This window comes from Neolamprologus brichardi, chromosome 4, assembly GCF_056152115.1.
Source record: "Neolamprologus brichardi isolate AB-2024 chromosome 4, ASM5615211v1, whole genome shotgun sequence".
In the NCBI taxonomy this organism is placed as follows: Eukaryota; Metazoa; Chordata; class Actinopteri; order Cichliformes; family Cichlidae; genus Neolamprologus; species Neolamprologus brichardi.
Window position 1 is genome coordinate 2,682,656 of NC_142107.1, and position 21,226 is coordinate 2,703,881.

The following is a 21,226-nucleotide window of genomic DNA, read 5'->3' on the forward strand; positions in this document are numbered from 1 at the left end:
AGGGGGAGGGGGGAGACAGAGACAGCTTAACATATATTCTCAGTGAGCTTTTTACAGCGACTGCAGCTCCCTGACGGAGAGAATGAGGGGGTTAAAATCCTGCCTATCAAATTTCACTCTCTCTTCCTCTCTCTCTCTCTCCTTTACCACGCAGCCACTGCTTCATTCCCTGCCTCGCTTTACCTCCATATCTCTGACAGGCATGTGTTTTCAGTCAGCCGACCATGAAATATTTACAGCAAACAGATCTATTATTAGGGCAGTATGGTGGCGCAGTGGTTAGCACTGCTGCCTCACAGCAACAATGTCCTGTGTTTGACTCCCAACATCTAGCTGCAGCCTTTCTATGTGGACTGTGGGTAGCCCTGCTTCCTTCCACAGTCCCAAGTCATTATTACTGGGGTTAGATTAATCCAAGTATGAATGTGAGTGCGAATGGTCATCTCCCCAATAGACTGGTGACCTGCCTCTCGCCCTGTGCCAGCTGGAATAGCGACCCCGATAAGGAGGGGATCATCTATTATTAAGTTGCAAAATTTGATACAAGGTTTGAGATACAAAGATGCTTCTAGGATCGATCGACAAGTCGGTAGATAAATACTAACAGCGGCATGTAAACTGTGACATATTTACATACACTGCTGCATTGTGTGACTACTTGGGAAGATAAGCTGTACTTCAGATTGGATGCGGGAGCTTCACTGCCTATGGCTCTGTATCAGCAGCAGCATCACCTACAGATTCTTTAAAGCTGCTGCTGCTGCTCCAGCACGCTCACAAATACACACACATATATATCTTTAAGTTGTGTGTGTCTGGGTGTGTGGTGACTCTGCACTATTGCTTGCTTCAATCATTTCACACACTCAAGGGCATTTACAGCAAAGCCAGAGAAAAAGAAAGGTAGAGGATGGACGGGGAGAAGCAGAATGAGTAGGTAGGCTGAAAGAAAAGATGGATTTATTTAAAAAAAAAAAAAAAAAAGACCATCAAGTTTGGGGTCAGGGCTGCTTTTTCTCTACCAAGCTAGGCAGGATGACACACCGCATCCAACACCATTAACCACTGGTCTGGTCTCTGCCATGGGCTGTATCTGGGCTGGGTGACGCCTAGAGACACTCTGTCTCCAGACAGCCTTTTTAATTAGGCAGAGTAACTAAGATGCCGCAAAGCAAATGGGCTCTTTCCCTTTCTCTAATCCTATAGCCCGACTGCTTACTGTTCTTCTGCAGTCACAGCCGCAGTGGCTGTAAACAGTCAACCGAGGCTAAAAGGCCCATCTGCAACACAAGCAGCTTCCTGGAGTCTGAGTCCAGCTGATAGTGGAGGAATCAGAGGAGACTGCGTAATCCACAAACAGGCTGGAAAAATCTGGGGAACTCGTCCACTACTGTTCTGACTGCAGGAAATGCATGTTAGGGGAAAAGGAAAAAAGAAAACTGTGCGTTTTGCATCCAACTACGGTCTTTGTCACCTTGTGATAAAGACGGGCCATCAAAAACCTGTTCAAAAAGAGATAACGTGCCATTAAAATTCATTAGCTGGGCCTTAGCCTGGCTATGTTAAATCAAAGCTTAAGCGTTCTTGTTAGGGCATGTGAGCTCATAAACGTGCAGTAGCCTGTGTTAAGCCACCAAAGGGTGTGTTCTTCAGGCATATCCTGACCCATGGCTGAGTCACAAAAACACACTCATAGTGCAGAAAGGAGGAAGACTGAGTGAAGAAAGGAAAGAGTGACAACATAGCAAGGAGGAAAGGGGAATTAGATCCGAAAAAACTGGACTACGTGCATTTATGCAATGCTAATAACTCAAGCTGCCGTAGTCAGCCAAAGACGGTCACACCTACTCGGCAACCAATGAACTGCTTCTGTGAGAGGGGGAGTAATTCCTTTTAGTCTACATTACTATAAATACTCATAAAAGCTATTGTTATTTTAAAGGGAATCCCTAACTATTTTTCCATGTTGTTGAGAAACCAAGCTTCACATCCAGTTTGGGCTGCTGTGGACCTGCTGCTACTAACAGACAGCGGGGCTCGGTGAAGCTGTGGCTGCATGCGAGAGTCCAAACATTCAAATAAACCAATCCCGGTGCGTTTACACTGAAAGCCTTGAGCCTTTCACACAAACATTGGTAGAACAACACTGACAGGTTAGCTGAGTGCTTTTACATGATAGGTTTTGTTGTTTGCTGAGCTGTGATGTGCAAAAGTTTACACTTGACTTTTTGGTCATCTGTTCTCACAAAACACAGCCACACTGACTATTTCCAGCAGTAGCTACGGCGTAGATTTCCGGCTGAAGCATAAATCCACGGTAATGGCAGACCAATATTAATTTGGTCGGATGAGAGCATATCAACCAAACAATGGACCAGCTGACCTCTTCTAATGCCGCCGCCTGCTTGTAGCATAATTAGTCATATGAAAAAAAGCATCCCGAAGTATTGTACCATTCATCATCCTGCTGCTGAGGCTTAACAAAACAAACAGAGTGCTTATGACCATGTTTGTGGACTCAGATACCAAATTAAAAGATACAGTTTTTTTAAATGAATTATTGGATAAATAAATGACTAATAAGGACTAATAAACAGGACAAGGAATAAAGCTGTCACTGGATCCCGATCAGACTGGATAAGACTACAGTGTTAGGGTGACACAGGCATTCCCGACCCGCTGACTAAGGAGCAGTGCTGCCCTACATGGCAACGACACATACTGAAAAAAGGAGAGAGGGGGGAAAGGAAAAAGAAAACCGTGGAAAAATGAAAGGGGGACTTAGCGGGGAGAGAGGAATTATAGGAAATAATGAGACACTGCATTAGAGTTACGTCTGGTTTCAAGAAAAACTTTCCAAAGGAAGAATTTTGACGCTGTAAGATAAGATTAAACAGGATACGCTTCTTATTAAAGTGTCATGAAAAGCAATCTGAGCAAAGGTGAAAACAGAGTAGCTTCAAGTATCAGCTGAAAAGCTCGCAAAATGAAAACCTGATATCGCAAATAAGAACGAAAACCATGACATATTCAATTCAAAACACACAGTGGGCGATCTACTCGAGGGACCTGAGACTGTGTTTCTACATACACACAGAGGATTCTGGGGGGGGTCACCTTGGATGTTGACACCAGCCACAGAGTCAACACCCAAATTGTGATGATGCTGAAGAATTCATGACAATTTGTCTATTGCAACTATCTACTAGGTTGTCTGGCTGAAGGCAGAAATACTACTCACAGATTCTTCTCCAACTGTAGTCCATCTATTTTTCCTTTCCCTTCAGCTGAAGTCAATGTGCCTGTGTTTATCTCCCCCGTCCACCCACCCTTCCCTCTCTTCCCTCCCTTCATTCTTGCCTGCCACGCTTGATGAAAGCAAGAGGGCCATATTTTTTCGCCTTCTTTCAAACCCACTGGCTCTCTCTCCTCTCCAATCACTCAAAGCCCCAACTGCACTGATATGTCCATCAAACAGGCCACAGCCCCATCTCCTTATACAGCTGCCTCTATGCAGACGCTGCCTCTCTCTCTTGAATGTGCGCCAGTTGTCATTTAGAGGTACATCCATAGTGCACTGGCTCACATCCAGAGGACACATAGATGGATATCTGGCAACAAAAGTGCCTCAACACAGAACCTTAAGTCGAAGCTCCTGTTCCAGATGCTGCAGCTAGAACCGTAATCAGAAGCAGCTCGTAGGTTAGCCGTAACCACCGACTCCTGTTAAGCCTGTCAGGAGCTTCCGGAGTGATCAACGGCGAATATTTAATGCTTTGGTTGGAGCTCTTGAGTGGGAGAGCAGTGGGTGGGGTGCTGCTGAAGACGATGAAAGCAGGACACGCAACTTTATTTTGAATTAAAAGGCATTTTCTCTTAAGGACTCTGGTTTTATAACCACAACGCCGTCTGAGAAAAATGACCACACGCAGCTTTGCTATTTTTACGACTGATTTAAAATTAGACAGCCTAAAAAAAAAAAGTCTTTTATTTTTTAATAATATCACAAATTGCACTGCCTCCATTTTGGTAACAAACTACTAGAACAACATTGCACATGTGCCTTTTTACTTTTCTCTTCCAAAAACTGCACAGAGATGACTAACAGAGAGGTGCAGAGAGTGACCCCATGCTCGATGGCTAGTTGTTGCCAAGTAGGAAAAAATAACAAACTCCAAAGAGTTGTCAAGTTGGGAAAAACTAAGCTAAGTAACTGAGTAACGATGAAGGTTGGGGATCAGGGAGATATCCAAGCTGAGGTGGTGTCGATTTCCACTCGTTTAAAATAAAAAATTAACATAAACCAAATCCAAATACCTAACCCGCTGTATGAACTACAGACTAACCCCACGCTGTCTGTCAGTGTCAGCGGCTCCGCAGCTCCGCTGAGATCTGTGACATGCAGCCTGTCGGTTTTTGACAGCTCTGATCAACATCACCATCAGTATCATTACCATAATCACACAGACTCCTCTCAAACACTCGCACTCACTTTGGGCGATGTGTCCTAAAAATAACCAACCAAAATTGTTTTCCTTTAGAAAAACTGCAACAGTCACACAAACAGAAATGAAATCATTTAAAACAGATATCGGCAGTGTGTTGTGCAGTAAGTTGGCCTGCGCATACAATAATGCATCACATGCAAGACTGTCAGTGTTTTTATGACAGTTGTTGATAAAGAGCAGCTGGAGCACCATAGCTGTGCTGAAGTAAAACCATCACCGTCTGAGTATTTGGTCAATTATATGAAGGTCGAAAAATGAATCACAATAATTATCGTGATAATCAATTAGTCCTCAATCATAGTAATAACACATTATTAGGTTCCATTTAATTAGATGACTGGATTTGATGCTTCAATTGTCAATAATGACAGTGAGTTGATATTAAAGGGTTTAGACTATTGATCAGAAAAAAATATATTTGCAAAACAACTTTTGGCTCAGATGAAATTATAACAGGGATTTCATTAAAAAAAAAAACAAAGCATCAACAGAAGTGCAGAATAATTAATGATGAAGCTATGTTAAAGTCCCACAGCAGCAACTGAGGCTATAATATGATTTTATAATGATTTAATAATATTTTTCCAAAAATATTTAATATTATGAGCAATTTCAATAGCAGTTTAAATTAAAATATAAACCATAAAATTTCATTAAATCCCTCATTGAGATATTCCAGTGAAACCCAGCCATGGAGGCCTCGAGCTGCATTGGTCCCAAGCTCAGATAAATTGGGAGGGTTGCATCAGGGCGGGCGTCCAGCTTAAAAATCTGTGCCAGATCAAAAGTGCGGATCGTGAAGAATGACGTTTCCGTATCAAATCGGTTGAAGCAGCAGGTCAGTGGAAAATATGCCACTGTTGGGAAAAGACAAAGGATGGAAGAACAGGATGAGATGAAGGCAGATGATTTACTGTGTGGACCCTTAAGAAAGAAGCCAAAAATGGAGAACAACACTGATGTATTTCAGTGAGGAACTTGGATGCCAATTTCAGGTTAATGTGTCCAAATTCGCTGCACAATCTTTAGCTAAAACACTGTCTGCAATCTTTCTACTGCATGATAATTCAGTCCAAACACTTATTCTGCCCATTTCTCAGCCTGACATGTGATCTGCTGCATTATGCATTTCACCAATTTCCAAATCATAATAACAATATTTCTAGGAAGTATGCTGACTTTTATGTCATTATGGCACTCAGCTCATCGCTGCACTTAACACTTAAAAAATTAAAGCTTCCCGACTCGTTCATTTCAACCGATTTACAGAGCATTCAGCAGTAAAATCATCTGTTAAACCTCGATCACTGACAATTTGCAAACATTAAAAGGACCAATAAAAATCTAAAAATCACATAAGTTCAGAAATCGAAAATCTTAATCTACTCTTGGATAAATCTTAGATTGCCAACACTGAAAAATGCTACAAGATGGACCATTCGTTCCCTGCTGCCATACCTTTTGCAGAAGATGATGAAATGTAAAAGCCCAGCAGCACTGACTTCCTGCTGCAGTGTAAGCTAGGGTATGGTGTGTGTGCAGACACCCAGTGTTACACTGCTGTTTATCATGCAGGGGAAGGTAACCTAGGAGATACAGTACCGCATACGTTTCGGCTTCTTCTGCACAACGACACTCGTGGTGTTCTGTGTGCACGTATTTGCTGTGAGGTAACATGCGGAGTGCTTTCACACCTCAATCCGCATCGTACAGGCCTCGGGCAATGGCATTTAGAGCAGCAGCATTAGTGTCGGACAGCATCAAGGTGGCTTTTACAGGCGGTGGGAGAACAGTTAACCCTCAGGTGGAGCAGTTTCACACAGTGCATTAGACCACCAATATGGAGGACTCTGGCTCAGTGTTTATTTTGGTAACATGCACGATATGTGTCCCTCTGTAAAATTGGGAAATTAGTTTTCTCTGGAAGTTTCTATTTTGAGACTTGCAATGCACAAAGAAACACCCATAATCAAAAAGGATAACAATAATGAATAAAGCTAAGCATGCAGCTACCTAGAATAAACTGTCTGCTGTTGTACTGTGATACTCTCAGCACACACACACAGGCAGCTGTCTCCCACAGACAAACATGCACACAGAACCCTGAGGATTAAAGACTTGGGTGTGAATCCCCTGCAATTTCCCTGAAGATCTGTCGCTGCATGGCACTAACTGAGTACTCTCTTTCAAACAGAAGACGTTTTAGGACTGGCACATAAGCAGCCGAGTTGGGGGACGATGTGCTGCTGTGACAGAGCCTGCACAGTCACATGATCGTGTCCAGTGTGCAACGCAAAAACGGGCTGCCAATTAAATGCCTCGACTAACACGACGCACGGCTGGGCAATACAGCTGCAAACAAATCATCACCAAATTTAAATTTTGATTCAAGTTTGATCTTTTTCCCTGCATGCTCAATAAACTAAGAAATAAACATATTTTTGGGCCTACATGAGCAAAACAGCTGGAGAGCTTGGAAGCTTTTCATCATTTTGCACAGTTTTCAAATGCAGGCTCGTACAACTATAGACCAGTCTAGTTTTGACACAGTAAGAACAAAGTCTGCTGCCTAATTCATCTCCTCCTGCTGTTTGTGTTTGTTGACATCAGCCTCATATCTGCAGATACCTGCTGGCTAGCTCGCGTTAGCTGCCCAGCGGGTAGGGAACGAACAGACTGAACAAAGTCTAATCCACACGCTGATCAGTTGACTCTCGTGGCTCGAACCACCATCACCAGATAAGGTGCCCCGCTGGCAAAACAGAATCCAAGAAATGAAGTGTATTTTCCACTAAATGCACCGTCAAGCTAGTCAGATCCAGTCAGTGACAAGTTCTAACTGAAGCTAAGTCTCGCCATGGCAAACCTTTAGTATTTCATCAACTGCACTGCGGTCACTAGCTGATGTTTATCCACAGTATGCTATAGAGACGTGTCACCAAAAATAGAGAGCATTGCCATAAATTTTGCAGAAGCCGGTGTGACTGGTGATGTGTCACCTTCAAAGTCGATTTCCCACATGGGACTAAGGCACGGCCCCCCCTGCTCTCACACCCTTCAAGTCATTACCTCAATTCTCCATTTGGCAATACTCTCTTTAAAAGACGAATAACGTGTTTGCCTCACAGCTGCGCAAGCTTGCAAAGCAAAGATTTACAGAGGAGGGGGGAAAGAGGAAAACAGCAGAAACACGGGGGGGAGAACGAGACGGCTCGTGTGGGAAAATTAGAGTTAATAATGACGTTTTGGAGGTCTGGAAGGAGAAGAACTGTTTTTTGGGAGTCTTATATGCAGTCACTGTGTCATCATATGTGCACAGTAACACAGCAGAGGTCTGTATTTACATTCAGCCTCAATGACCATAAAAGGTTGGCTCTCACACTGCCTTGGTGTGAACAGCAGCAGGGTTAGTAGTAGCGTCTTTACTGTAATGGTTTTTTTAAGAGCGTTTCAAGAAAAATGTATAGGTTAGCACAACTTTGCAGTCACTGAACAAATTTTGAAAAATAAATGTAAAAAACTACAACGTCAGTACAAATGAAATATTAACTGAGAAAAGGTCAGGGGAAAAGCAAGGGAAGGAAGTTTAGGAAGGAGTTTATCTTTATTTTGAATTTTGAGAATTAAGTTGAAATGTCAAATATTTAATTTGACATTTGCAGACTGAAGTTGAACTGGAAAAAAAATTTACTAAAGGGTTTTTTTTTTTTTCATTTTGAAACAACAGAAAGAAGAAATGTCAAAATAAAAAGTTGACATTTTCAGACTAAAGTCACCTCAAACAAGTTGACCTCATTCTTAACATCTCCATGTTATTCTCATAATGCAAAACGACTTCCTCTGTGATTAAAAACAAAAGAAATGCTGCTTTTTCCCACACTACAAATGTCGTCCTACTCTATAAAGTTGTCAGTATTAACTCTGTAGTAGCTACTGTTACTGTAGCTATTAAGAATATACAGATTATGCTGTGGACCTATGAAGGGTTAAAATGCATAGAGTTGAGTTTTGCCATTAGGAAAGGAGGGGGTGGTAGTAAAGTACTCCAGGAACTGCAGTGTGTGTGTGTGTGTGTGTGTGTGTGTGTGTGTGTGTGTGTGTGTGTGTGTGTGTGTGTGTGTGTGTGTAAAGTAACAACTGTGCTTCAGCACCTGTCTTCCTCAATCCAAAGATGAAGTTTAAACCGCATGGACAGCTTGAAGAAAATCTCAGCCTGCACCCCTCTGCAAGTGACATGACACGACACGACGCGCACACACAGACACACATCCATATGGAATATAATCTGACACAGTGTGCAGTCAGCATGGAGAAGGCTCGCAGTGCCCAATGTACATACATGTCAGCACAGGCAATCCAAGCAGCAGTTGCTACTTCGCGTCTGCACGCGGGTGCCTCACAGACATCTCCCCCAATTCCCGACACCCGCCTCGAGGCCCAAAGGAACCCAAGACCAGAGAGCAGGACATGCTAGAACAGAGCCAGAGAACAGCTCTCATCCTGAGGCTGTCTTTGAGCTAAAGTAGCACAGACACGCCCACCATATGTTAAGAGCAGCCTTGCGCATAACACATCAACTGTATAAACATTATAATCTGTGGTGTTAAGTAACTATTAATGCAAGTGCGCTGATACCCTGCAAGCACACGCTTTGCTCCTGTGTATTGTCAGCACTTCAGTGTCACCAGGACAAAATGCTGTATGGTTAACAGAAGAAAAAAAAAAGCAAAACTAAAATTATTTCGTTTCTATCAAAACAATCACAGATGGGTGCAAAGAGTTAAAAAAAGTGAAATGAGCAGAGCTGCAGGGACAAGCCCTGCTGTCGGCCTGATGCTCTGCCAACTATCTGAAAAAGGCCTTACCTGGGCCAAGACACAGCTAACCAGAGCAGGCCACACCATGAACAGCAAAGCAATTACCGCTTCATCACGCCAAATTAAATAAAATAAATAACAACAAAAAAATCATTTACATTGTATCTTGTTTTGCTAGTTTGGCCCTCGCGATACTAAAAAGCCACTTCAGAGAAAGAAGCTCTTGCTTGAGATGCGAACTCACCGGTAGCATAGCTTGGTAGTACAGCCCCATCATTGTCTGATCTAAAGGAACAACTGCTGACCAGCTTTCCACTTTCCCGTTCCTTCTCCTCTCCTTTTCCGTCTGTGTCTCTCGTTCTCCTCCTATTCCTCCTCTCCCGTGTCTGTGCTCCAGGACCATGAGCTGACGATGGCTTCAGTCCACGTCTGCCTCACACATTCAAATTCTCCCTCGTTCACTCCCTCTTCCTCCTCCTGCCGGTGTTGCTTCTTCTACCTCTCCAGCACGCGAGCCTCGTCAGCCTGTCACTCTCTGCCTCGCTTTTGCTCGTCTCTCCGGCCCTGCTGCTCTGATCCCCCTCGGGCCTTTCCGTCTCTCTCCTCCTGCCAGCCCGAGTCTCTTCTCTTCTTCTCTCTTTGCTCTGCGTCTGTCATTCACACACTCGCCTTACACGTCCTCCTGCTCTTCTCCCCCCCTTTGCTTCCTCTTGTTCCCGCCCCTCTTTTTAAAACTTTCCCTCCCTTTCAGTCTCAATCCCTCCTATCCATCAAAGCATCCATCCTTCCATATAGCAATCTAACCCTGTGTCTGGATGGAGTCAGAAAGCTGCTGTCTTTGCCGTCTCCTAAAGCCCCCGGAGAGAGACAAGAAACGGGAAAGGAAGAAGATGCTGCCTTCTATCCACGCACTGGCTGCCTGAGAGTACAGAACACGAATGCGACCCCACTGCATTGCAGCTTTTTTTGATGATTTATTTATTGCGTGGCAGCCTGTCAGCTCCAAAAAAGCAGTGGTAGGTAGGCCAGCCGGTAGACAGCTAGGTAGCTAGCTGCGTGGGTAGGCTCCTAGATCACCATCTCTCTGCTGCAGCTGTCTTCCTCACACAGATGGAAGTCTCACAAAACTGAGCGAGCGCCAGCCCCGATTCCACTACCTAAACCTCAACCTGAACATTACGCTGCATTGCACCTTTTTCTTCTTGGCTCAGTTCCGTCACTTTCCAACACTGTATTGTTAGGAGGCGTTTAATTTGCAGGGATGAGAGTGCAGTTCCTTGCGCTGCATTTTCATATGGGAGGAACTGAACTCTGCAGGGGGAAAAAAGAAAAAAAGGGAAAAAAAAAGCCCTGATGCCAAGCATTCAGACATCTGCTGAGTCTGGCTAGAACTGGGTCCAGAGGGAAAGATAAAGTGAATGGACAGAGGTGGTGGTGGTGGTGATGGCAGAGAGAGGGGGTGAGACGGAAAAGAAGCTGGGATGAAGTAGAGGGGGACAGGGACTGAAGGGGGCAATGGATGTGAGCGAGAGATAACAGGATTGGGAGATAAATGGATAAAAACGTTGGGTGGAGGGGGGAAAAAAAAGAGCGAGGGATGACAGGATTAGGGCTGTAAGTGAGGAGGATGAGAGGATGAATAGGGGATGATCCTGGGATTAAGTACACAGGCTGAAACACTGCGATAAACACATGCAGTCACACACAAACACATGCACCGAACGTACACACGCAGATGCGCTCTGATCATATCCATGCTGCTGCACCTTGGCTGGAAAACAGACACACATGGATTCAAACAAAGGGCTATATCCATCCAGCGCTCACCAGCTCGTCCAAACAAAGGCCTGTTCTCCAAACACGGTATCTACAGATGATCAGCAGCCCTGCTCAACTACTCTGCAGGACACGTTCACAACAACTGCACCTCGTGTGTGCAGGTTATTACATCTACTGGTAAATGCCAAAGAAACGCTTAGGTGTGCTGGTTCTGTCTTGTTTGTATGTGTGTCTTTAACTCTGATCATCAACTCTAAACATCAGGAAACCGCAGCCCCAGAGGACTGACCACCCCTCCCCCCCCCCCTTAGAGAACAGGAGACGTATGGCAGCGGCGTCCCCAGTTAAACGTGTTCGTGTTGACGCGGGCAGACCTGCGGGCAGTTCAAATGTGCATAAATAACATAAGACAGACGCATTACAGAGACAAATGCACTGCAGCGGTGAACAAGCCAATCTTGCAAAGCTAGGCTTGGCTAACTCCATTTGCATGATAACCAGCAGTGTGCTGGAGACTCCTAATGTGTGTGCTCAAGGGCAGAATACATTAGCAGGGACGACTTTTTAAATCATTTATAAAACAAATGCAGAGGTATGCCGTGGCTCTGAATTTAACACCGGGCGAGAGTTCACACACGCTGCAGATCAGAAGTGATCTCACTGCCCAGGTGTTTGTCTTACAAACAGATGGACTCGGGCAGAGGAGAGCCGAGACTGGAATACAAGCTTGCTCTAACTAAGAAACTGATTGTGTGCCCCTGCGGGCAAGCCATCTTAAATAACTTGCTTCCATTTCAGTTTTAGCTCTGTGCCACTTCCCTGCTTTATTTCTCGTCTTCCTGTCTCGCCTTTAATCTCTTGCACAACATTTGTTTTTAATCGTCAGGTTGACATCCACCCAGAAATTGTAATAAATGTGATTTGAAGCCCGAAAGCCTGAAATTCTTTTGGTGTCTCCCCTCGCGTTCTCCGAGAGCTGCACTCCCACGAGAGATGTCACCAGCGGTAGAGCAGGAGTGGAGTGCAGGGAGCAGAGGAGGGAGAGGAGACTAAATGAGAGGATGAGGTCTGTGAGAAGCTCCATATTGTGATGCGAGGAGGGAGGCTGGGGGGCGAGAAAGCTCACAGGCCAACACTTCCCTCCTGTGGCACTGCCAGAGAGCTGCACGTCCCAAAACACAGCCCTCAGATGCACAAACGCTCGCACGAAGACAAAAAGCGCACACACACACACCCATAAACATACTCAAATGGCACGTGTGCATGCACACACACGGGCACTGAGCTGGTTTGAGCTGCTCAATGCGCTCTGCTGCTTGGAGGTAGATAAGAAAATAGTCAGCAACCCTGTCGCTGCACATATAAGTCACTCATTACTGAGAGCAATATGCTGGTGAGACATTCAGAATGAGAACGAAACAGAGAATATGAGAGAGAGGCATAAAGACAGAGAGAGAAGTGCGAAGGGGATCTGAACGGCGTTGTGAGAAAATCCCCGCATACAGAGCGTGCAAGGCGAAGAAGGTGATAGAGAGTGGAGAGAAATTATGCTAAGAATCAAGTCTTTGAAAGAGAAGCTCAGTCATCACTGGTTTCTCTTCCATCGATTCCTCGAAGAGAGATGAGCTACCAAAGGTGAGGCAAGGCTTTCATTACCGTCTAGATAATAATGTGGTCGTAAAAACTGACTGAATCCTGCTACATATGTGAGGATGGTGAGGACAACACTACTGTGCAAGAAGAGTGACATGAAAGTGGACTATCACAAGTGTAACTTTCCATTTAAAAGGGGGCTGAGCCAGTCCATCTATCCTTATCATATGCCACGTATAGTATAAATTGATAAAAGAAGTTTAAAAGTAAGATCAGGCCTCATCCTACTCAGACAGTGTTTTCAACTCTTGCTCTGTGTGACGTCAGCGAGAGCGGCTATTGCTCATAGGGATACCAAAGGCGCACAGTCGTGTCCAACCTTGTGCCTGTGAGGTGCAGCCAATCAGAATAAAGCTGGTTTAAAATGGGGCTGCACCGAGTCCAGCGTCTAAGACGATCAGGGATCAGTTTAAACTGTAAACAAAACTATTTTAGCAGTGAACAAGAATATGGAGGTCAACATAAACATAACAGGTCCCATTTGAAGAATACCAAAATGTTTTATTTATCCCATGAACAAACAGTGTTTGATTCAAGTGGACTTCACAAACTCACTTCCAGCTTTTTACCATCAGACGACTGAAAGCAGGCGTACTGTTGAGTAAGTCAAGGATTTTGTATTTCATTATTTTTTTTGGCAATTTATTGTAACAGAGATTTGCGAGCAGTCACTCGTCTCTTACCTGACTGTGAGGTTGGTATCCATGGAAACCGGGATTTAAAGGCTCATTGTTCTGCAAGAGACAACAGGAGGGATGAGAGCAGCGTAAGTGGCTGTGCTTTTGAGAAGTGAGTGGATGCAGCAATGGCGCTCCAAAGAAACTTGTGCGTTTTAGATGAGACGCGCTCTTGAACAAAAAATCTCAACCTAACTTGTGAAAGCAGAAGGATTTATACTGTCACACTATCCTTTTCTGTAATCTAAAAGCACAGGTCAAAGTACTTCAAGCATTTTGAGACCTTAAATGACACCCGAACACTAGCAGGGGACTAAAGTTCAAACGAGCAAAGACGACGTTCTTGCGTGGGAAAACAACTGATGACTGAATGAAGTTAACAGTTAACAGTCTTGTGGAGGCCGTGACTGATGAACCATCACTGCAGCTTAGCAAACTTTTCTATCCAGTCCCACCAACCAATCAAAATCCACCGAGCCCATCCCTCATCACCCCTGTTCAGAAACCAGTGTTGTGGTTAATTGCTCTGTAATTAATTTTAATTAGATTATTTCTGTCTCTTTCGCTCTATTTTCTCTGTGACTATTATTTTCCCCCCTCTGTGTCATTTTGCCCCGGCAAGAGGAGCCATTGTTTGCTACAGAGCTCGGTGAAGAGGAGGGGGCAAAAATGAAAAGACAAAAAGGAGGCGGGAGATGGGGGAGGACTGGAACAATGGGGAAAGTTAACTAAACGATGATATTTTGACAGCAGTGAGAGAGATCACTCCGGTACAGTCTAGCCTGCTGGCATGCCTCGAAGAGCAAACATGACCGCCTAGCGAGACTCATGCCTCTGCTCTCGATAAGGAGCTGAGGCATGAGTCTCACTGGAGGGAGAAAGCGGGAAGGGAGGAGGATAAGGGGAAAGGCCTCCGAGGGGGGAAAGAAAGATGTGTATGTGTACATGTTAGAGGGTGGGGGTGAGTTTGAAGTCTTTTTTAGAACTGCTGATGTTTTCATTACATTTAATCAGCAAAATATTCCAAATCCATGTGCTGGTCATCACCCCCCTACACTTTGGCATGAACGCGCCCCTCAGTTCGGCCAGCACTTCGAGGGTGGGCCCCGTAATGCCGCAGCAATGAGAAGGGGCAGATTTGGCTTCTGAAGAGTCTCAACAGAGTTAACCTCCCGGCCCTGACCCCGATGCTGCCTGCCGCGGGAATCGCTCCATCGCTCCAAACGTTCATTCGGCCAATCGAGGGCAAGCCTGCGTGAGGAAGAAGGGCCCGGTAGGACCGCAGCAGATTGCGTAAACAGAAAGACAAACAGCTTTTAATCTGGAGAGGTTAGAGATATGAGGGCTAAGACCAAAACACAGATGGGATGATGATGATGATACACAAGAGAATGAAGAAATGGAAAGAAGTAGTGTCTAGACAGAGAGGGGGATAGAGGGAAGCCAAATGGGGAAAAGTGAGTATGATGTTTTGGTTTTAAAAAAAAAAAAAAAAAAAAAAAATGGACCAGATGTAAAAAATGGAAATAAGAAACCATTTCTTTTTTTCTTTTGATGCATGAGCTGTAAACTCTTAACTCTGGGCGGGACTGTCCAGACTCGGGGCCCGTCCCCCTCTTGCTTGAAACAGCCCTTTCTTTGTCTCCTCTCCCCACTTCCTGTTTCATCTGGAACCAATTTCCCCCTCGTGCCTTGTCCCCAGGGGGATCATTCTCCTTGGTGCGCCGCGCTTACAGTGGGAATGGGCAGGCTTACATTGAACGACATACTGACTGCGTGGCGAGCTGCTGGTGCTCGATGCAGGGCATATGGAAATGCAGTAAAGGAGGGCCGTTCAGAGCAGAATTTAAAGTCCACAAAGCCCCAGGCCCAACAACCCACACTGCAGTGTGTTTCAAAAAAGGCCTGAAGTGACGATGCGGTTTACAAAACTGGAGCTGCACTGCTTATTTATTCTTTAAATGGTGGTATGAGAAAAAAATTACACTCAACTACTGGTGATTAATGACATAAATGTGCATTCTCATCACACTCCCTCTCATCACTTCTCATCACAAGTAAGGGTGTAGGCACTGCACTACCAAGGAGGACAACTGGAATGCCACTGAAATCCAAACCAAAATTACCCGTGACCATCAAATTGCAGAGTCGCTGCTGGTTCTACTTTGGGAAGAAAAAAAAAGTGAGAGAGAAAGAGAGAGAGGAGGAGGAGGAGTTTACGTAGAAGAACAGAAGGGGGGGAAAGAGGGGGAGGAAGTTTAGCAACATCTGGAATCAATCTGTCTGCAAGAGAGGAGGGACTGGAAGAGACGGATGGAGAGGAAAGAAAGAAGCAGAAGAAGAAGAAAAGAACCAGATGAAAATAAGGACAGACACACAGGAGAAAGAGGAATGTGGGTAATAAGAGAGCCAAAGCCAAGAAAGGGGAGAGAAATAAAGCAGTAAAGTATTCGCAAAATGGAGACAATGAGTCATAAGTGAAGAATGCCATGTGATTTATATTTTCTTAAAGCGGGGTGGGGGAAGGAGCTCGAGGGGTTGAATTTGATACCTAGTTTTTACAGACTCGTTTACCTACCCCCACACAAACCCAGGCACGCACAAACACACACTGCCTTTGCCATATGGCTTTACATCACGTGGCTGCTGAAAGGTATACAAAAGTTTATTCCTGACAGCTTTTTATAAAATAAATAAAAATGAACGCAGCTGTGTTGCTTCGCTCGGTCTGAGCCCGTGCAGGTTCAGAGCTGTGCTTTCATGCCTCACTTCTGTAACTTTCCATTAAGTTAATTCCATATAGTTTGCGAGCGAGGAGGAGCCTTTGAAGGCGCCGGCCGGCTGACTGTGGAGGGCTTCAGTCTGCGCTGGCAGGGATCAGCAAAAGCACAGAAAAACCAGTCACACGCTCATAAACACTGACTCGACAGAGGGTAAAAACTAAAGGGCGTCTCTCTTGTTTATTTTCTCTCTCTGTGTCTCTGACTTGCTATTTTAAGAGGAGAAGGAAAGAAGTTGGGAAGTTGCTGGAGCAAATGGGTAGAAGCAAGGGAGGAAGGGAAAAAAAATGGAGCAGCAGTGGTGAAGGAAGACAAAATGACATGAGGTCAACAGATGGTGAGAGGGGAGGGAGACTGAGGGAGGAGGGGAGAGGGGTAATTAGGCAGGCCGCTGCAGGCTTCCAGCGGTCCCAAACAGAACAGCCCGAGGAGGTGGCTTTGTGGTCTCATATCACCAAATGTTAGGGGGGAAGTAAAAAAAACCAAAAAAAAAAAAACAACACACCTGCTCCCTCCAAATTATCATGAAAAATACTTTTTTGATATGCTACTGCATGCCTATGGTCTGAGGTGTGGCAAAATCATCTAAGAGGGGTGATTTGACAAATGTCAAATCACAGCTATGCTAACATCTGATCAGCTCCACAACCAGCTCTATCAAGTCAAGAAAACCCAACCGTGGAGGAGGAAACGTAGACACCAGCGTACCGTATTATAGAAACTGTTAAAGTAGGAACGCAGAAAAAGATGTGGAGAAAAGTGCAGAAGAGCCACAAAGTGATGGATATGGTGGACTCGAGACGGGTGTATTAAAGCCGAGAGACGACGCTCAGAATGACAAATGCATTGGAGGTAGTCAATATGTGAGGACATAAGGACAAAGAGCGAGAGGAAGCGCAGAAAGACAAGATGAAACACAAGCTTTCCTGAGAACTGAAGGCTCATTTATCACAACGGCATCTTTTTCACTTTACAGACCAAACTGTGCCCACACAATGGCACCGCTACAACTACCCGAGTTTCTCTCTTTTAAGCGATGTATTTTCTAAAAGAGTAGGAGTCTTCAACACCTCTGATGTGAACTGGACATGTTGTTTTTTTTTTGGTGGTGGTGGTTCCGACTTTAATAAAATATAAAGCTTGAGGGCACTTCACTGTGTGGATTTATTGATGACTCCTCTGTACCGACTGTGTGGATTGCTAATAAAAACAGATGACCTAGGAATTAGGAATTATGCAGGTCCCTGTACGTCTCCGCATGAAGGTTCCTGCACAAGAAAACACTCATCTATAGCTAGACCACATTGTTATTTCACTGAGTTATATTATCTGTTTGCCCATCTGTCGATAAACCTGTCCTAATCTTGTAAACGTGATCACACCTGCTCGCTTAAACTCAAGGAGAAACCAGTCAGATTTGGGTGGTTAAAGTTTAAGAAAGCATCGGCAAACTTTACCACCACATTTTTGACCAAAGAAAAATCTTATCATTACTTGGTACTCATTACAATACTACGAAGAATACTGGCCTTGTTTCGCTTATAAAACTGTAAAAATAAGAAACATAAAATGCAACTACTAAAAAGTGGAGGAAGAAAAATTAAATTAGCATTTTTAAGCCTCCTTTGAAACAGAGTAGCTCTAAAGCTCTGCAGGCCAGCTTTGAGTCAGCTTTCAAAACCAGACTGAGAACGTATGATTCATTATCCTGTTTTTATGCAAATGAATCAAAAAAGTGGGCTACCCTGATAATAAACAAAACATTTAGGAGCCTCAAAGTTTTAAGAATAGCACAAGTTAAGCGAGAGAGGCCACTTTCAGTTTAATTTTGGCTAAAGACCAGCCGCAGTTTGAGTATACCGGTAAGCTATTCTATTCTATTCTAAGCCAGCAGCGTTGGTGGTGAAAACAAACAAATCTGTGCACATACTGTTAAATTCTCCATTTTCCTCTTCAACTTTTCTTTTTTTGAATTTGGAATCCATAAGTATGGGGGGGGGGGGCTCAGGACTTTTCATGTAAGTGTATAGACCCATGCTAACTACTCAAGACTACCTGTTTTTTTTAATTACAAAAAAGTCTGGCCCTTTGGAAGTGAAATATAAAGAAATGGCCCAAGACTTTTGCACAGTATCAAGAACACGTGAAGGTATTTTCACTACATCTAGAACAAGCGTCACCTTTGAACTCAAGGTGATTTAATTTTACTGCTCAATGGTCCTACACTGTACCTCACAACTGTTTGTCCATTCATTCCAAATTATGATGAGATTACAATCAAACATCTATTAGGTCAAAATGGTGGTGTTTAAAATAACCTTCTAAAGGCATTTACAATTTATTTGGAAAGGTCACATGTCAAGTTTGGACAGACAAGGCAGTTGTGTAACTATCTAAATATTGCAAGTGCCAAAAGTGTTTGCTGGACAAATGTCCAGTTAGTGATTTAACAGATGTGAACTCCTTGTTGCCTTTATCACAAAGTAAAGCTGAGAATTTAAAAAAGATTTGATGAATGTTGTAAACAACACAACACAATAGCAAAAGGATCCAACTGTTAATGTGGCACAACTTCAACGGTCAAACTGTGAATTAACTGGTACTGGACTAAGCCACCAAGTTAAACGCAATTCATAAATTCACCATAAATTCCACCAATAACCTGCACAGGTTGCTTCACTCTTCTCTGTTAGATCTAATTATTGTTTCAGTCTGCCGAGGCAGAGCTCTTAGTGCACTGTGGACATGCTTTATGCTGTGAGGCCTCATTAATAAAAGCTTTATTTAATAAAAGAATTAAATAAAAATCAAAGAATACAAAACTATCGCAGTGCATTCAGCTGAAGTTGGGAAAACTCACATAGCAAACTAGGGTATCATTCATAGACAGCTGTGATGGGTATTGTGGCAGCACATTGCAGATGACCCCCATGTAAGGGAAGCACTGAATTGACATTTGGCTGTATGTGTGGGAGGAGATGGGAGCACATGTGACAGTTTGGGGGCAGCCTTGGGGAGGAGCTATGCTGGGTGGGGGAGCAGTGGCATGATGACTATAAAGGGAGTGTTAGCATGAAAGTGCCATGTGAAGGAGCTGAAACCAGGAAATCAAGTGAGCGAGAAAGGGATCTCAAACCTATTCTGATCTCTTTATGAATGGTGGCGTCCTTCTTTTGTCTGCTGTCGATGCTTGGGTAATAATGCTGTTGCGTAGTGAGCTGAGCTGAACACAAGAAGGGAGGGAGAAAAGAGGAGTTGAGCAACTGCGTATGGGGAATTTTAGCTTATCGTTGCTGGTTCAAAAGTCAAGGGTGAGTCCACTGTGCTGTGGCTCAAAGTTTAACAGCAATCATTAACAGCTGCACAGCACCTAATGCGAGACCAGGTTGGGACTGTGTGACCCTCTGCGACACATGTTAGCACATTAGTATGTGCCGAACACACAACTGGTCCCACACCTCCCCGTCCTCCTAACACTTTCCACTTCTGGGGATATTAATTCTTAGCATAATGGCAGCTGCTGACTTCTGGCTGCTTGTGACTAATGATTTTTTTCATTATCATTGAATCTGAGTGTTATTGTTATCTCAAGTCATCATTTAAGGCTTTAATAGTCTTAAAATTGAAAAATGTGCATCGCAGTTAAACAAAAACACTCTGTCCCTTTCAGTTTACAATAATGTATGAAGGAGAAAGGCAGTAAATCAACCCAATTGGGTAAGATGGAAAAAAAGAGAAAACTACTGATAAATCATGATCAAACAAAAATGCAAATTAATCTTCTCTTCGCTTATTACTTGCCAACAAATCATTTTGTTTCTTCCATACAGGGTTTCCTGTTACCTCACTGACACTTCTCCCTGTCTTTGCATTTCTTTTTTCATCACTTTTACTAACCACTAATAAGTCTAGCTGTGCCAGTCAAACGAAGTCAGTGTTAAATCCAGGGATTACGCTCACGTGCAAACACGCAGGGATGAATAGTTATTGCACACTTTGGGGATGCATGCACAGAGGGTGTCTTAGTAGTGCCTGCAGAACGTATGCGACAAAATTGAGGGCATGCAGATGTGCACATGGAGCCTCGTGTTTACCACATCATGACAACAATGCAATCACATGGACCCAGGGAGACCTTTGGATACATGCAACACACATGTAACTTGGCAGCACTTATAATAGATTTTAATAGCTAAAGGATTTGGGGTTGATCAGCTTTTACACAACTCGCTGGTGAATGCTTCAGATGGAAAATTTTGCTGTAGCTACGTCACAACCACAAACCCCTCCATAACCTACAGCGTAATCTGAAGCGTACCTGCCCAGAAATGTCACTATAGGTTGGATTGGCCCATTATTGTGATTGGCCTGTTCAGCACAATTGATTCATCGTGTGCATTTTCGACTCGTCTTTTGCTGCAGTTGATGAATTTTTCAGCGAGAAAATAACAATCATCGTCTCTCTATAAGGAATTATAATCATAGCACATCATAATATATGGACTCACAAATGTCAGCAAAGGAAAGAAGATCACTGAAACTATTGGAATGGACATGAGGGAAATACACAAAGACCAATATTTTTGCCCATGATGCACAAAAAAAAAAAGAAAAAGAAAAACAACAACAAGCACGGGGACTCTGGAGGGAATAAAGTCCACAACCACACTTTAATTAACAAATAATGAACCAACACAAGCATAAATGCGAGCAACAACGTTAACCACTTACATGGTTTACGTTGTAGGTTTGACAAAAAACCCCCGCAGCAGTCTAAAGCAGGTCTTACAGTAAGCTCCAATCAAAACTCCTCACACATGCAGAGAGAAGCACAGAAACTACCGCCGGCAGAAATAACAGACGCAGTAAAATTTTACACTGCACTAAAATGAAACAAGGGCATATAAACTACTTAAACAAATTGTTAAATGTTCAGTTTTACATATTTTTAAAATATTTATGCATTTTTATTGTTTTTGTCCTGTGGCTTTGAGGGCCTAAGGGGAAAAAAG

The 21,226-nt window shown here is 43.8% G+C and overlaps 1 protein-coding gene across 4 annotated transcripts in view; it reads right to left on the reverse strand.

Annotated features, from left to right (window-relative positions):
- The window catches only part of LOC102784177 (RNA binding protein fox-1 homolog 2-like), a 49,628-nt gene that overhangs the window by 24,403 nt on the left and 3,999 nt on the right, over positions 1–21,226 (reverse strand). For 2 of the 4 annotated variants that reach the window (XM_087839600.1, XM_087839599.1), the window contains exon 2: positions 13,441–13,491. The exons of 1 other annotated variant lie outside the window; for it this stretch is intronic. In XM_087839600.1, coding sequence (XP_087695726.1) covers positions 13,441–13,491 — 51 coding nt within the window. Of the gene's footprint in view, positions 1–9,569; positions 10,404–13,440; positions 13,492–21,226 lie in introns of those variants that run through there. One more of the 4 variants, XM_087839602.1, reaches the window with a different exon arrangement.